At 46.4% G+C, this 18,026-nt stretch overlaps 1 protein-coding gene across 1 annotated transcript; it reads left to right on the forward strand.

Moving 5' to 3' along the window:
• Positions 1–12,459: 12,459 nt before the first annotated feature.
• On the forward strand, positions 12,460–15,730 carry kcna4 (potassium voltage-gated channel, shaker-related subfamily, member 4). The gene is made up of 2 exons (XM_061670315.1): positions 12,460–12,534; positions 12,641–15,730. The coding sequence occupies exon 2, from the start codon at positions 12,668–12,670 to the stop codon at positions 14,738–14,740; it is 2,073 nt and encodes a 690-aa protein (XP_061526299.1). The 5' UTR covers positions 12,460–12,534; positions 12,641–12,667; the 3' UTR covers positions 14,741–15,730.
• Positions 15,731–18,026: the final 2,296 nt, after the last annotated feature.

Here is an 18,026-nt window from a genome sequence, read left to right on the forward strand (position 1 = left end):
CTGAGTTGTGTGATCCCCTATGCATTGTGCAGACAGATTTTGTGAGCAATTGCACCTGTTCTGCAGCCTGAGTGCACTTGAACTTTCTCGGCAGCTGTGCCATTTTCACTCTGTCACCTTTTAACACTCACATCTCCCCCTTGTGCTGAGTTGGATGCATGATCTTTGTGTGGGTGCTGGAAGGTTGCCAGAATCTGCAGAAAGGGAAAGGACTTGCCTGAAACCTTATGTCAGTGTTCGCTCACCTTTATTGAGCAAAGGCACCCATTTTACACGACAAGAATCTCATGGCACACCACCAAACAATAATGTTACGAAAAGTATGAATACTGAAATAATGAGCTTGTCTGAATTTACTCACAAATATACTTAGTGTGAAATTTGGGCGTTTAACCGAAAACAAAGCGGATATATTCGCAGGAAGCCCTGACTTATATGAATGGCAACAGGTGGATACATAGTTTTATTGTACCATGTGCCATTTAACTATATTTCACTGGCATAGATACATGAATAAAGATATATTTGCAATGAATAAATCATAATTTCCAGACAAATTAAGTCAAATTGGATGATTTCCCACAGCCCCCCGATGATCTCTCACGGTACCACAGCACCTTGCTTGGGAATCACTCCCCTTATGTTCATGTCTGATCAACCTAGTGAGAGACAACTACACACTGTTTTACCACTGCAATAGATTTGACATACACATTTTAATGCATGTATTGCCTTTGCTTTTATATATATTGGATACAATGAATGAATATACCATGGTACCAGTGGAAGGAGAGTGTACGCCAGGAAACCAAATTATTACTATAGGAAGACTACAACTAGATGCCCCCCTTGAGAATGCTTCCTTAGGGGAATGGGGAATTTTCTGATAACAGCCTTGACAAGCTGTTACCGTTCAAATTAGTGTTTCAGTCAGATTAATTGTACAATTCAGAGGGAATAGGCATTGTGGACAACATACGGATTAAGTCTCACAGGGCTGCATGCACCCACAGATTATCTGCACAACCGTATTATACCTAACAGTACAATAAACTAAGGAATTTACTGTCACGGTGTGTTTGAGAATACTTCAATAATACATACATCAATTAGACGTTATGAAAAAGAACAGATTTTCTACAACAGTTAAGATACACTAACTTTGAGTTCAATAATAAATCGGGAAAATTTCTTGTGAACCAACTTCTGCGTAATAAAGAAAAGTCATTAATTACAGCCATTCAAGCTTCAAACGGCAACTGTACACAGTCACCGCTAGAAATAAATGAAATATTTTACAATTATTATAGCAGCTTATATGCATCTTCGAACAACCCAGACCAAAAATGAATTGAAACTTTTATTAAAGATCTAAACATTCCTCAATTCAATACACAAATTAAAGATAGCCTTGATGTTCCTTTAACCATCACAGAATCACATAATGCGTTAAAAAATATGCAATCGGGCCGAGCGCCTGGCCTGGACGGAATCTCCTTTGAATTCATTAAACATTTCTGGCCAATACTAGCGCCTCTATTTTTCAGAACAGTCAAGGAGATAAATGATAAACGTAAAATAAGTAGCCATATGAACACAGCTTCAATTAAATTATTACTAAAGTCAGGTAAAGACCCACTCTCCCAGCTCATTATCAACCCTTATCACTGATTAATGTAGATATCAAGATTATCTCGAAAGCCCTCGCAGCGAGACTTGAAAAAGTACTCCCGTCGATAATCCACTATGACCAGACAGGCTTCATTAAAGGTAGAAGTTCCACAAATAATGTCAGACGTCTGTTAAATTTAATAAGCATGTCACAGCGTAAAAATATAACTGCAATCATCATGTCACTTGATGCAGAGAAAGCTTTCGATAAAGTTAACTGGGCTTTTCTATTTGCAGTACTTTGCAAATTTGGCTTGGGAGATTCATTTATACATTGGATAGCAAGTTAACAACACGCCGAAAGTGTCAGTCACCACAAATAGGATTATTTCACAAAGAGGAACCAGACAAGGCTGTCCACTCTCACAATGCTATTTGCAATATTCATCAAACCTCTTGCTGCTGCTACACATCAGAATGCTAATAAAAGGTATCTGCTCGCTAGTGGCAGAACACAAAATCAATTTGTATGCTGATGATATTCTTCTTTATTTACAGGAACCCAAGTCTTCTCTTCAGGCAGTCTTCAATCTCATTAAAACATTTTCACAAATATCAGATTATCAACAATACTCCCAAAAATAGCAAACTCATGGATTCCTTCAGATCAAATCCCAGATTACCCCATTCCTATAGAAAACATCAAGCATTTCGCCAAAATTTACAGAGGTAGCCAATTAAATTACACACCACTTCTGGAAAAACTCAACTGATTTAAGACGCTGGAATAACTTGCCATATCACTACTGGGAATAGCCACAATCAAAATGAAAACCTTACCTCAAATAAATTATTTATTCTCAATGTGTCACGTCAGAATGGAGACTGGACCCAAGAGCAGGCGGAAGCTGAGAGGTTGTGATGAAGAGTTTATTGAAAAGGGGAAATGTAGATGGTCCTGCGGGTAGTGGAGGCAGGGAATGCGTGGCAGGCGGTGACGAAGGCAGGCTGCTGGCTTGACGGTGTAGCAGTAGGAATTTACTTGGCGATGAACACGAAGGAAACACTGAGGACAAGGTTAGACACGGAGATGAGAAATTGTGTACCTTACATGGAGACATGGGAGCCATTGTACTGATGGAGAAGCTATAATACTATGGCAAGACTTTCTGGAATCTGGCAGGCTTTTACGTAGGTGGTAATGAGGGCTGATTGGTGACAGGTGTGCGGCCGAGGAAGGTGCTGGAAAGAGAGAGAGGGAAGGGGAGAAAAAGAGGACACGATGGCCACCCAGGCTACTGCAGGGTGGCTCATCACAGTACCACCCTCTCAACAGACGCCTCCCGGCATCCTGCCAAGCTTCCCCGAGTGAGCCGCATAAAAGTCCGAAAGCAGGGAGTCGTCGAGTATAAGTTTATGGGAAATCCAGGAACGCTCCTCCTGACCATACCCCTCCCAGTCTACCCCTCCCCCTGGGCCTCACGTCGAGGATGCGCAAAACCGTGAAGGCCGGATGGTTGTCGATAACACGAGGCGGCGGGGGGGAAAGGGGGGATGCCTCAGGATGGGTAAGGGGCGCAGCAGACCAGCTGGAGGCAGGTGTGAAACCTTTCCTCAGGTGCAGATGGAGCAGGCTTGGACGAATTCCTGGGTGTCTTTGACCAGGCTGGGCCACCAGAAATGTTGCTGGATGAAATGAATAGTGCGGGTGATGCCGGGATGACACGTGAGCTTGGAGTTGTGGGCCCACTGAAGGACGTCAGAGCGTGCGGTATCAGGTATGAATAGACTGTTTGGAGGTCCGGTCTTGGGGTCAGGTTGTCTTTTGAGCGCGTTTGACTATCCATTCAATCTTCCATGTGGCAGCACCAATGACGTAGGAGGGAGGGAGGATAGGTTCGTGTTTGGTAGGGCTGGAGGGGGATGAGTGTATGCGGGATAGGGCGTCGGGTTTGCTGTCAGAAGGAGAGGCTGAAATTAAATTGGCTCAGAAAGAGGGTCCAGCGAGCTTGTCGGGGGTTAAGGCGTTTGGCAAAATGGAGGTAGGCAATGTTCTTGTGATCAGTCCAGATGATAAAGGGTACTTCAGTCCCCTCCAGCCAGTGCCTCCATTCCTCCAATGCCCAAATAATGGCCAGCAGCTCTCTGTTGCCAACGTCATAATTCCTCTTGGCAGGGGACAGGCGACGAGAAAAAAAAAACACAGGGATGAAGTTTCTGAGACGTGGGGTCCCACTGCGAGAGGACTGCCCCTACCCCAGAGTCCGAGGCGTCAATCTTCACCACGAACTGGAGGGAGGGGTCGGAGTGGCATAGGATGGGAGCACTGATGAAAATGGTCTTGAGCTGGCTGAAAGCTTGGGATGCTGTCGGGGTCCACTGAAAGTGGGAGCTGGTGGATGTAAGGCTTGTGAGGGGAATAACGTAATTGTGGATAAAACTGCGGTAGAAGTTGGCGAAACCGAGGAAGCGTAGTTCTTTCCGGGTGGTCTGAATGGGCCAGTCAATGATAGCTTGGCTTTTGGCTGGGTTGGGTTGCAATTGACCTTTGGCAATGATGTAGCTGATAAAATGTATGGAGGAGAGGTGGAATTCGCATTTTTCTGGTTAGACGTACAGACGGTTTTCGAGGAGGCGTTGGAGGATTTGGCCTTCATGAGTCCGTTGTTCTTCAGGGGAGCAGGAGAAAATGAGGATGTCGTCCAGGTAAACAAAAACAAACCTGTTTAACGTCACAGAGAACGTCATTAATGAATGCTTGGAAGACTGCGGGGGCGTTGGTTAATCTGAATGGCATGACTAAATATTTAAAGTGTCCAAGTATGGTATTGAAAATGGTCTTCCATTCATCCCCCTCTTGGATACGGACAAGATGGTAGGCGTTTGGTAGGTCCAATTTGGTTAATATTTGGGCATCGCAGAGGGGTTCAAATGACGGGTCAATGAGGGGTAGTGGTGATTTGTTTTTAATGGTGATGTCATTGAGTCCACGGTAGTCTATGCAGTGGCGTAGAGTGGTGTCTTTTTTCTCTACAAAGAAAAGCGCAGCCCCTACCGGAGATGAAGAAGGGCAAATAAGTCCAAAGCCAGAAAATCACCGATATAATCCTCCCTCACTTTTTTCTCTGGGTGGGAGACATTGAAGAGACGGCTGGAGGGAAGTGGGGCTCCCGGCAGGAGATTTATTGCGCAGTCGTAAGGGCGGTGGAGGGGTAGAGAAATTGCCAGGTTTTTGCTGACTACCGGGGAGAGATCATGATATTCTTCGGGGACACGGGAGAGGTCAACTGGTGTGTCAGATGGTGGGGGTTTGGAGAGAGAGCAGGCAGTGAGAATGGCAGTGAGGGCTCCACCCAGTGATGGATAAGTGTGTCGGGGTTATGTTTATTTGAGCGAGGACTAATGGGGTCTTAGGGGAAGGGAAGACAAAAAAGTGACCTGATTGACTGCAATAAATGGACAGTCGCTGGGTGACATGACGCTGACGTTCCTGGAGATCTAGTCGTGTATTACCAATTTGCATGGGCTCCTCTGGTGCAGTGGGTGGTGACGAAGGGGCAATAGGAGGTGCAGAAGGCAGGTGAGGTGCTGACAGCGTGGTGCTCACAGGGGAAGTGACGTTATGTGCTCTAATCCCCCTCTCTCGAGCTCTTTCCCGTGGTCTGTTGTCAAGGCGAATGGTGAGTACAATAAGATCCTCGAGAGAAGAGTGCTCATCCTGGGCAGCGAGCTCGTCCTTTAGCTGCTCCTGCAGCCCATAATGAAAAATTCCCCTAAGAGCGGCGTCATCCCACCTGCATTTTCCCGCAAGTATCCTGAATTCGATGGAATAAGTTGCTCCGGAACTAGCGCCCTGAGTGAGCGTAAGGAGACGGCGAGTGGCTTCTCTGCCATGAACGGGGTGGTCAAAGACCTTTTTCAGTTCGGTGGAAAAGGAATCAAATGATTGGAGTACCAGGGAGGAATTGTGCCATAATGAGGTGGACCATTTAGCTGCTTTACCGGGGAGGAGGTTAGTGACAAATGTGACCTTCAATTGTTCGGTGGGATAACTGCACGGTTGAAGGTTGCAAATGAGTGAACAATTAAGTAAAAATTGGCTACATGGACCTAGGTCCCCGGAGTAGGGCTCGGGCGGAGGGACATGAAGTTCTTTGTACGGGAGGCGGAGTGGTTCGCAGGCTTTGGGCTCGGAAGGAGTATTTACGGGTGGGTGGTCGTTTTGCATCTTTGAAGAAAGGAGGGAGACTTGTTGCGTAAGGGAGTGTAAGGATTCCATTATTCCCTGAAGAGCTCTGTCTTATCGCTCTATGTGGGGCGCCTTGGAGGGTGAGTACACGTTTCAGCGCCTCCGGAGTTGCTGGGTCCATTTGTGGCCCGAGTATTCTGTCACGTCAGAATTGAGACTGGACCCAAGAGCAGGCGGAGGCTGAGAGGTTGTGATGAACAGTTTATTGAAAAGGGGAAATGTAGATGTTCCTTGAGGTGCGCTGCCGGGTAGTGGAGGCAGGGAATGCTGTGGAGTTTTCATTCCTGCCTGGTTTGGGGGGTTGGGTCCACCTTGGGGGGGTCCACGTCCCACACTCGGGGGCAGGTAGTGGGTGCTGGCTGGAGTGTGTGTGGGGTGGGGGGGGTGGGGGGGGTCCTGGGGTTGGTGCTGCGGGGCCGGGTGGGGTGGCACTCTTCGTCTGTGGTTGTCCTGCCTGATGGGCCCGACCTGCAGGAGCCATGGCTCTTAATGACTCACCTAGCACACACTCACACCATTCACTGTATATATTTGTCTCTCTCGGCACATCTGGGCAAACATACATATCCAGGGGTTCCTGAGGGACTGGTATGGGGTTGGGGGGTGCGGGTGTCGGCACGTTGGGGCTCCCCTCTCATGCGCCGCGGCTGCTTCCTGCTTAAAAGGGAAACATATCCTCCATTCTGCCTCAACTTTCAATGTTCATCAGTCAAAAAAAGGCTCATGCATTCTGAATTTGTTTACACCTTTTTTGCCACCGTTGGACTCATTATACCATAGGGTGATATATTAATTAATACGTCTCTGAATTTCCTACGATCACTGTATAACAATGGTTTCTTCCTAAACCATTTTGAATCATGCAATTTACAATTTGCATCAGATTTTATTTTTTAATAATTTTTGTTATTATGTTATTAGTTTGCTGAAATCCAACTTCACATGCAAAATGTGACATTCATTGCGAAATCGCAAAGGTTTTGATCTCAGTTTACAACCCCAATTCCAATGAAGTTGAGACATTGTGTTAAACATAAATAAAAACAGACTACAATGATTTGAAAATCATGTTCATTGAATACACTACAAAGACAAAATATTTAATGTTCAAACTGATAAACTTTATTGTTTTTAGCAAATAATCATTAACTTTGAATTTTATGGCTGCAACACGTTCCAAAAAAGCTGGGACAGGTGGCAAAAAAAAACTGTGAATGTTGAGGAATGCTCATCAAACACCTGTTTGGAACATCCCACAGGTGAACAGGCTAATTGGGAACAGGTATGTGCCACGATTGGGTAGAAAAGGACCTTTCCTGAATTGCTCAGTCATTCACAAGCAAAGATGGGCGAGGTTCACCTTTTTGTGAACAAGTGAATGAGAAAATAGTCGAACAGTTTAAGGACAATGTTCCTCAATGTATAATTGCAAGGAATTTAGGGATTTAATCATCTACGGTCCATAATATCATCAAAAGGTTGAGAGAATCTGGAGAAATCACTGCATGTAAGCGGCAAGGCCGAAAACCAACATTGAATGCCCGTGACCTTCGATCCCTGAGGCGGCACTGCATCAAAAACCGACATCAATGTGAAAAGGATATCACACATGGGCTCAGGAACACTTCAGAAAACCAATGCCAGTAAATACAGTTCGGCGCTATATCCGTAAGTGCGACTTGAAACTCTACTATGCAAAGCAAAAGCCATTTATCAACAACACCCAGAAACGCCGCCGGCTTCTCTGGGCCCGAGCTCATCTAAGATGGACTAATGAAAAATGGAAAAGTATTCTGTAGTCCGACAAGTCCACATTTCAAATTTTTGGAAATTGTGGATGTCGTGTCCTGCGGGCCAAAGACTAAAAGAACCATCCGGACTGTTATGGATGCAAAGTTCAAAAGCCAGCATCTGTGATGGTATGGGGCTGTGTTAGTGCCAATGGCATGGGTAACTTACACCTCTGTGAAGGCACCATTAATGCTGAAAGGTACACACTGTCATGGTCTGTGTTTTGGTTTGGGTTGTGTTTAGTTTTGTTCCATGTTTTCCTGTGTTCCATGTTTGTCGTGTGCTCATTAAGTTGTTGTGTCCACCTGTTCTCGTCTACTTTGTGTCGACCAATCAGCTCTCTCCAGCCACTCGTGTCTTGTCCAGGTGTTCCTCGTTGTCTCGTCTATCTGTTTGTATTTAGTTCCCTGGTTTCTTTCAGTTCTTGTCGGTTCATTGTCGTTGTCACATGTCTTTGCCATGTCATAGTCGTCAGTTGTCTTTATCATTGCGGTATGTCATTGTCAGGTGTCATTTTCCCTATCTATTCCACGTCTTACTCACAGGTCATAGTTTGTTTCCAGTTTTGGATATTCAAGTGTTTCTTTTTTACTTTGGTTTGGTATCTGTTGTGGGACTTTGTTCAGTTTTCCCTTTTTGAAGATTAAATATTATTTTGAGACTCCCGCACTCCTGCCTTGCCTCCCTGCTTCCCTGCAATTGGGTCCACCATGTTCTTGCCTTGCGTTACTCGCCCTCGCCCTAACCACGTACGTGACAGAATGAACCGACCAGAACAGGACCCAGCGGAAAGAAGATGGCGTCACCCTGGACACCACCAAACTGCCTCCCACCGTCCTCAGCCTGCCATCCATACCTACCCTCCTCCAGTAAGCCCTATCGTTCAGTCTTTTCTGTCCTTTTCATCGGGTCCCCCCACTTGTCCTAGTTATTCACCATGCCCTACTATTTTACATCCACATGTTTCTTTAGATTCTGATTTTTCTGATTGTGAAGATGGCCCCGATTTAGTTAACCGTCTGTCTGATTCTGACTCTGACACAGACTTAGATTTTTCTGGTTCCTTCCCTACTTTATCCCGTCCTCGTCAGTTTTTGTCACGTCTACCCGTTTCCAATCCCAGTGAGTACAAAACCTTTCCCTCTGACCTTTTCTTGGGCACCCGTTTGGCCATCTACCCGGGACCGCCGCGTGGTGGCCAACGGAGGCGCCCAAGTAAAGGTCAAATTTTGCCCCCTCGTTGTTTTTCCCCTGTTCACAAGTCACTTAATTTTTCACCTGTTCCCACACATTGTTCCACGGCTCCAATTAAGTCACGTCCAGTCAAACCTGCCCCCAAGCCACCATGTTCAGTACCAGCCATTTTTCCTAGTTCACCTTCCCGAGACCTTGTGCACTCTTCCACTCCCGTACCCTCTACTCCCAAACCTCAATGGCGGCAGGCTGAGGAAGCGACTGCAGGCCCCGTTCCTGCTCCTCTGCAGCTGCGCCAGGCTCCCGTTCCTGGTCCTCGGCAGCTGCGCCAGGCTCCCGTTCCTGCTCCTCGGCAGCTACGCCAGGCTCCGGTTCCTGCTCCTCGGCAGCTGCGTCAGGCTCCGTTTCCTGCTCCTCGGCAGCTGCGCCAGGGTCCCGGTCCGGCGGCGCTCGTTCAGCGGCCGCCACCAGTCCCCGCTCCGGCGGCGCTCGTCCAGCGGCCGCCACCCGTCCTTGCTCCGGCGGCGCTCGTCCAGCGGCCGCCACCCGTCCTTGCTCCGGCGGCGCTCGTCCAGCGGCCGCCACCCGTCCTTGCTCCGGCGGCGCTCGTCCAGCGGCCGCCACCCGTCCTTGCTCCGGCGGCGCTCGTCCAGCGGCCGCCACCCGTCCCCGCTCCGGCGGCGCTCGTCCAGCGGCCGCCACCCGTCCTTGCTCCGGCGGCGTTCGTCCAGCGGCCGCCACCCGTCCTTGCTCCGGCGGCGTTCGTCCAGCGGCCGCCACCCAACCCTATTGCCTGGCCCCTGCATTACCATTGGCTTCGACACCGTGGCCGTCCGCCTGAATGGCCCTGTCAAGACCCTGGTGCTTGGCGTCCTGGACGACCTCCTGAACCGCTCAGCCAAGCACCTCACCTCAGGTGGCCTGGATGGCCACCAGACTGACCTGAGGGGTGGACTCTCTCCGAGGTTAAATGCAAGGTGTAATTAGGGTGAACGAGGCACAGGTGGTGAAGATGCTCTCAGGAGCAGGTGTGTATGAAACAGGGGGGAGACAAAAACCGGAACACACACCCATGACACACAGTGGTAAACATGACTCTGTCCCAGCTTTTTTGGAACGCGTTGCAGCCATAAAATTCCAAGTTCATGATTATTTGCTAAAAACAATAAAGTTTATCAGTTTGAACATTAAATATCTTGTCTTTGTAGTGTATTCAATAAAATATAGGTCGAACATGATTTGCAAATCATTGTATTGTGTTTTTATTTATGTTTAACACAACGTCCCAACTTCATTGGAATTGGGGTTGTACTTTGCTTTCAGGAATTATCATGTGAAAGTATAAATACATAACGCAAAGCTTGTTTGTGTTGGCCTGCTGTTCTTTTTCTGCGTCCAAATAATGACGTGTACGTTAATATTGTTTACTGGTTGTCCTCATTAGATGAGCTGGAATCTATCCCAGTTGATGAGTAGCGGGGTACACTCTGGACTGACCTATTCATTTACAAGCTTAAATTACAATTTTTGTTCAATGAAATTGTATTCAATTATTCCCAACAGTCTATTGTGTTAATTTCATAGCATTTCTCTTGGCTGCACAGCTTCCAGTACATGTATGTGGAAGTTAGATTTTTTTTTTTTTTTTGTCCAATTATATTTCAGCCGCTCCAGCACGCCCGCAACTGTAGTGAGGAAAAGCGGGACAGAAATGCATGGTTGGATGGATATTTCAGTCTCTGTGTGTTGCAATGTCAATCTCACCTGCCCAGGAGTTTCAGAATCAGTAGTGCTGGTCAAGGTAATTTAAACTATTAGCAATAAGACTCTCTCTTCAAACAATCAGATTTCAAATTTGTTCTCACAGGGCCAGCCTTTGTACTGGCCCTTGATGACGTCACTAGTTGCAAACCAATTTCGACTGGCACAACACATCTGTTGTGATCTACACACCTTTAATTATCAGCATCTCTGGTGAGTATGTATGTATTTTATTTAAAGTTTTATGTTTATGTTTTTGTGATGATATTAGATAATTATTGATTCTCAACTCCCCCAGATGTTGTTCATGGCACAGTTGCTGTCTGTTATATTGCGTTTTGCTATAGTAGTGATGGTTTCTATAATGGTGACAGGATAGTGGTGGTATTAAGAGATGGATTAATCAGGTAAGCCTCCGTTGAAGGCCCAGGTACATGCAGGGCCCATCACTGATTACCCAGCATTATAGTCCCAAATCATTTCTTTCTTCGAGTTTTCATCAGTGAGCACGTTGCATTTTTCAGCATCCACATAATATCTTCTTTGTAATTTAATAAATGATTGTTTGTTTGGAGTCGTAGTTTGTTTTACAACCAAGTGACATGACAATTCATGTGTCGCAAAACCACTGAACAACCAACCGCAACACTATTAACAGATGGATATACAGATAGATAGATCCCCAGGGAAATTGAAAGGCTCAGATGTTCAGCTGCTCAACATATACACTAGGGATTAAGCATCATAAAGTGACGTATAAGGCTGAGCTCAGCGATCGTCCTCTCTGCCACTCCTCCTCATGCCTAATGAAAGTTGTACAAGTCTAATTGATGGCTTTGGGTAGGAAGCACAGAGGGTGCTCAGAGGTGTAAGACTGCAGCACGGTGGCAGTGACCGAGTGCATCCACTGGAGGAGGACCGAGCACCACCTGCACACTCTGCGGTAAGAGCGCCCCTATCTTCGCACTGAGAGGCTCTCCACCACACACGCATACGCGCACTCGCATTCGCGCGCACGTGCACGAAAGGATACAGGAGGATAGGTAGGGATACAGCTGCAGACAGGCAGATGTGTGATGCTCACACTCCGCCATGCAGTGGCCGTTTGCATTCACCGGTTTGAAGGTAAACTTTTACCCACCTTCGCATGCATTCGCCTCAGCCGCGCGGGGCTGTCATCGGTGTCATATCGCCTCAAGCCTTTACCATCGCCTGCGTTGAGGAGGGGTTGTGGCGATGGAGCCGACACAGTGGGCTGAAGTCGCAACAGATCCTGTTGAATAGAGACGTCGACACGCAGCCAAAAAGTCCCCTTCTCAGTGTGCGTCAGAGCTCGCACGGATCTATTGGATGTGATGGTCGCCGCTTGCCTACGACAAGGGATTAGTCATATTATATCCAAAACTGAGTGCATCCTCACCTATAGCACAACCCATCGCCCGCGTTTGGTCCGTTTTCACATGTAAGTATAAATGTTAGGAGCTGTGAGCAGCTAGGGGGGTAATAAAGGCGCATAGCACTGATATACCCCGATATTAATACTGGTTAACACAATTAAGTTTATTCATTGCAAAATATGCGTAGTAAACTCGACTGGTCTAACGATTCGTTTTGTACGTGTGTTTTTTTGCAGCTCCTTACAACATCAGGTTGCCAGTCGCAAGGATCCTTTTTTTTTTTTTTTTTTTAATGTCTCCCATAAAATGGCAACCTGTAGTGACCAAAGAGGATCAAAAGACGCATGTGGAGGAATTAACCACCTGATGGAGACCACCAAAGAGACTGTGTGTGACTCACAATGCTGAGCACATCAAGGCTGCTGCTGCTGCAAGTGTGTGCGGAACGGGCCGGGCCCCCACGGCCCTCACCTTAGCTGGGAAAATGATGTCATATCAATTCTGGCGAAAGTTGATCATTAATTATCATTGGTGAGCGCACACGCAGTATGGATCTGATTGCGCGGGCTCCTGTTTTGATCCACAGCTGATCAGTCCATTCCTAATATACAACTTCAATCATCTGCCCTCCTTGCAGCTCACGGACCGAAGCTTCTAGCTGAAAATGGAGTTTGCGATGGTGGGAGCGGACGGCGGGTGCAACAGCCACCTGCCGTACGGGTACGCCCAAGCCCGCGCCCGGGAGAGGGAGCGAGAGAGGGAGCGCCAGGCGGCCCAGTCCAGAGCGGCGGCTGCGGCGGTGGCCGAGAGCGGATCCGGAGCGGATGGCGGAGGCGGCGGCTCTGAGGGGTCCACATCTTCATCCACCACCTCATCGGGCGCGCATCTCCTCAACAACCGCCAGCATCCGTCTCGCGCCGCCTCCTCCAGCGCCAACATCAGCAGCTCCTCCTCTTCCTCCTCCTCCTCCTCCTTCTCCTCCTCCTCCTCTCAGCACCCCGAGAAGCAGAGACTCCTCAGAGAGCGCAAAAAGCAACGCGGCGTCGGACGCTGGAGACGCAGCCGGACCACTCTCGGCGGGGACCTGCGCCACTCCGAACTGGCGCTGCTCGGATCCGAGGAGGACATCATGATCGAAGAGGAAGAGTGCGCCGAGGAAGAGGGGGAGGACGACGAGGAGGACGACGAGGAGGAGCGGGGAATCAAGCGCTCCGGTTTTTTGTGCCACATGGATGACGATGATGATGATGATGATGACGACGACGACGACGAGACCGTCTCGATTACCGACAGACGTCCTCAGTCCGGATATGCGAATGTTTACAGCGAGTTGGGCTGCTGCGAGAGAGTTGTCATCAACGTGTCGGGCCTCAAGTTTGAAACTCAGCTCAAGACTCTCACTCAGTTCCCGAACACGCTCCTGGGTGACCCAGACAAGCGCATCCGCTACTTCGACCCGCTGAGGAACGAGTACTTCTTCGATCGCAACAGACCGAGTTTTGACGCGATTCTGTACTACTACCAGTCCGGGGGCCGCTTGAAAAGACCCGCCAATGTCCCTTTTGACATCTTCTCCGAGGAGGTGAAGTTTTACGAACTCGGACAGGAGGCCATTGTGAAGTTTCGAGAGGACGAGGGTTTCGTCAAAGAGGAGGAGAAGCCTCTGCCGGAGGACGAGTTCAAGCGGCAAATTTGGTTGCTGTTCGAGTACCCGGAGAGCTCCAGTCCGGCCCGAGGCATCGCGGTGGTGTCCGTGCTGGTCATCGTCATCTCCATCGTCATCTTCTGCCTGGAGACGCTGCCCGAGTTCAGGGACGACAAGGAGTACTTGCAGCCCCGACACAACTCCACGCAGCCGGACCGCGGCTTCACCCCCTTCAACGACCCCTTTTTCATCGTGGAGACCGTGTGCATCATTTGGTTCTCCTTTGAGATCGTAGTGCGCTTCTTCGCGAGCCCCAGTAAAACGGCGTTCTTTAAGAACATCATGAACTCCATTGACATTGTTTCCATTCTGCCTTACTTCATCACCCTGGGCACGGACCTGGCGCAGCACCAAGGCAACGGGCAGCAGGCGATGAGCTTCGCCATCCTGAGAATCATCCGCCTGGTTAGGGTGTTCCGCATCTTCAAGCTGTCCAGACACTCCAAGGGCCTCCAGATCCTGGGCCACACTCTGCGCGCCAGCATGAGGGAGCTGGCCCTGCTCATCTTCTTCCTGGTCATCGGCGTCATCCTTTTCTCCAGCGCCGTTTACTTCGCCGAGGCGGACGAGCCCACCTCGCAGTTCACCAGCATCCCGGACGCCTTCTGGTGGGCCGTGGTGACTATGACCACGGTGGGCTACGGGGACATGAAGCCCATCACCGTGGGTGGCAAGATCGTGGGCTCCCTGTGCGCCATAGCTGGCGTCTTAACTATCGCGCTCCCGGTGCCGGTCATAGTGTCGAACTTCAACTACTTTTACCACCGCGAGACCGACAACAACGAAGACCAGGCGCAACCGGCGGTCGAGAGCATGCCGCCCGGATGCCCCTACTTCCCGGACTTTTTGCGCCAATTGAAAGGCTCGCCGTCCGGCTCCTCGCTGGGGGACAAAGCCGAGTACATGGAGATGGAAGAAGGGGTGACGGAGTCATTGTGCGGCCTGGACAAGAGCCCCAGTAAAGGCAACAACGGCACAGACATAAGCAGAAGGAACAGCACTAACTCCAAATCCATTCAGACTGACGTGTGATTACAAATATTTTTCTTTTCCCGGAGGAAAAAAAAACAAACAAAAAAAAATACACATTTAATATATATTGTTAGTCACCCAAACAAGTTTGACGCACGGGTCGTGAAGAGCTCCCCCTTTCGCCCAACTCCTTCTCCTTCACCGCCTCCTCCTCCTCTCTAGATGCGCTTAGAGGTCACCATGGTTACCAGGTCACACAAGTTCCAAACACAGCTTGCCCACAACGCGAAGACCGATATATGTCACATGACTCATTGATTTAGAGAGTCTAACTTTTGCTGGCTTCCAAATTAGACATATGATGATGGCATTATAGAAAAGATAGGCTCTGCACTCGCACTTTATGAGTTTAATCTATCAATAGCAGGTATAATATCGATAGTCAATTTGTTCTTATACAATAAAGCCTCGTTTTATTTGCACTCAAGAGGATTTTGTGCTGGATTAACATATTTTTAGAAACAACTAGATATTCTTCCATCATTTAAAAAATATTCAAAGAGACTTTTTGAAAAGAGTTGAATATTATGAACCCCTGCCAAAGAAAATGAATCTCCTACCCCAATTGAAAACTTCATAAAAATTCATTATTAAAGTTAACACTCTTCTTAGATCTCCAAGCCTGTATAAAGTGAAGCTCAATGAAAGGGGAGTGCATTTAGCAGTCATCACATAAACCAGGGCTAGAAATAATCATGTTGTACTGTGCACCCATTATGAGAGCTAAGCACAGAATCAGGAGGAAGGACTTTTCCCTCCATGTTTTTTAATGGATAGGCCTCAACATATGACGTCAGTGTCCCCAAATACCCACAAATGATAATATCCCTTTACATGGACACAAATGGAACACTGAAGCAAAAAAGACTCCATTGAAGAAATTCCCTGTGAGGGTGTTGTGAGCAACTTCCCCATGTTACCTGGATTGGTGTAGATTTTTCTTTTTCATTTTTTCATTTTTTTTTAATTTATTTATTTTTTTTTACTCAAGAGGACAGTAACTATCTCATCTGAATGTGGATGTCTTCCAAGGTATGTAGCCCGGTGTTTCCCCTAATAACTATGATGATGATGAACAGTCAAATATTTACCTTGAGTTACAAACGTATCAGTCACAAGATACACAACATTCTGCATGAATTTTAACGCTTGAATATAGCTCCCAAGAAATGAAGCACAATTATGCATTTGCTAAACAGATATTGTACATGGGAAAAAGTCACCCATCCTTATTTTTTGCTTATCTTTCCTATCTTTTTGACCTATGATGGAATAAGATAATTTTTTTTTTTTTTACTAAAAACACAATAAACATCATTGGTTTTAAAATATTTAGTATATCACCTTGATAGTTCAATCAAGTATATTAAAATGGAGTGAAAAAAGCTCAACCTTCTCTCTGTTGTCTGACCTGCATCAACACCTTCAAATCATGGCTGACCAAAGGCTAGTGTTTCATATCAGACACAGAGAAGGTTGTTAACCTTGATGTTTAGAACATAAAATGTGACAAGCAAGCAAATATCTAATACATTTCATCCAAAGTTTAAAAAAAAAAAAAAAAAGACATGAAAAGTTGCCCTCTGAATGATATTGTCGTATTAAATTAATTTGTGTGCAGGCTCTCTGTATAGTGAAGTTTACTTTTATTTTTCGATTTGAATATAGGTGCCTGTGGTACACTGTAGCTCACATACAATACTAAAATATAAATCCTACCTTATTGTTCATTTTTTTAAATTGGGGAATCAATATGATATTACGGTGGGCGACTGGTTAGAGTGTCAGCCTCACAGTTCCGAGGACCCGGGTTCAATCCCCGGCCCCGCCTGTGTGGAGTTTGCATGTTCTCCCCGTGCCTGCGTGGGTTTTCTCCGGGCACTCTGGTTTCCTCCCACATCCCAAAAACATGCATTAATTGGAGACTCTAAATTGCCAGTAGATGTGAATGTGAGTGCGAATGGTTTCTATGTGTCCTGCGATTGGCTGGCAACCAGTTCAGGGTGTAGCCCACCTCCTGCCCGATGAAAGCTGGGATAGGGCTCCAGCACGCCCGCGACCCAGAAAATGAATGAATGAATGAATGAATATGATATTACATGTATGAAAACTAAAGGCTTATACCGTATATCTCCAAATTGTTGACAAGCTACTGTATATTGCTGCAAACTTTACATAATCCATCCAATTGGTAAGTATCTACTGTATATCAAGATGGTAATGAAGAGCATGATTATTGCACAAGTATATGATTTGGACTGACCTACAACATAATAATAAAAAAAAATCATATTCTGTAACTTCAACTGAATTTCAAATGGATGCCACACGTCCCACAGTAAAGCAGTAAAATTATGTAATTTATCTCAGTCAAGCAAGGAAGAAAGGTAATGAATGATAATAATGAAAAAAGTACAATGCAAGAAAATATGACAAGTATATTACACTTATATTTTCAGAAATATAGAATTCATAAATTAAAAAGATGTGTAATATAGGACAATGATGTTAAGTATTTAATGAGGGAACATTTTTATAAGACAGCATGGCGAAGCTGTCAGTGCAGTAACCTGACAAAATAAAGTTATACGAGGCATTACTTCCCATTAAAAATGTGAAGGTTTGGCACACCGCCTAAAGGTGTTTTTTAAACTTCCAGATTTCATTGGCCTTTCACCACAACCAAACCAAAGCACCACTGAAATATAATGATGGTTAATATTCAGCATTTTAAGTCCCATCCAACAGCTGGTTGGAATATTATTGTGTTACTACTCTAGATTTCCATCATGTATCCTGTCCAAGTTTGGAGGGAAGTTTGAGCCTATTGTGGGGGAAAGGCAAATTACAATCTAGACGGATCGCCAGTCAATATAGTGGAACAAACAGAGACAGACATACAGTATAGTCATGCTCACGTTCACACTTTTGGTCACTGAGCGAGAATCGACGGCTGCATGAAAATCAGCTACACTACCCTAATGTAAAATGATCTACTTCAATTTAAATTTCAATATTCTTCGTATTTAAGAAAGCTGACAGATTTTAATTTATTTAATGGTCAATGACAGCAAGAACAAAAGTTGTGTGTTTTTATTTAGTGTATTGAACAAGGAATAGTCAAGTTGTGTCCCGTTGTATGATTTTTAGTTAAATTATTGCCTTGAATTCTGGGATGGGGGAATGAGTATAAGTTTGCTTTTAAGAGTTGGGGACTTTTTAAATTGTTGTTGAAGCTGCATTTCAGGAAATTTGCAGAAATGTTGCTTATAAATGAAGACAGGAG

Source organism: Phycodurus eques, chromosome 2, assembly GCF_024500275.1.
Source record: "Phycodurus eques isolate BA_2022a chromosome 2, UOR_Pequ_1.1, whole genome shotgun sequence".
Taxonomy (NCBI): Eukaryota; Metazoa; Chordata; class Actinopteri; order Syngnathiformes; family Syngnathidae; genus Phycodurus; species Phycodurus eques.

Excerpts from the sequence above, each read along its gene's own strand:
- kcna4 (XM_061670315.1), top strand. The coding sequence starts at position 12,668 with ATGGAGTTTGCGATGGTGGGAGCGGACGGCGGGTGCAACAGCCACCTG.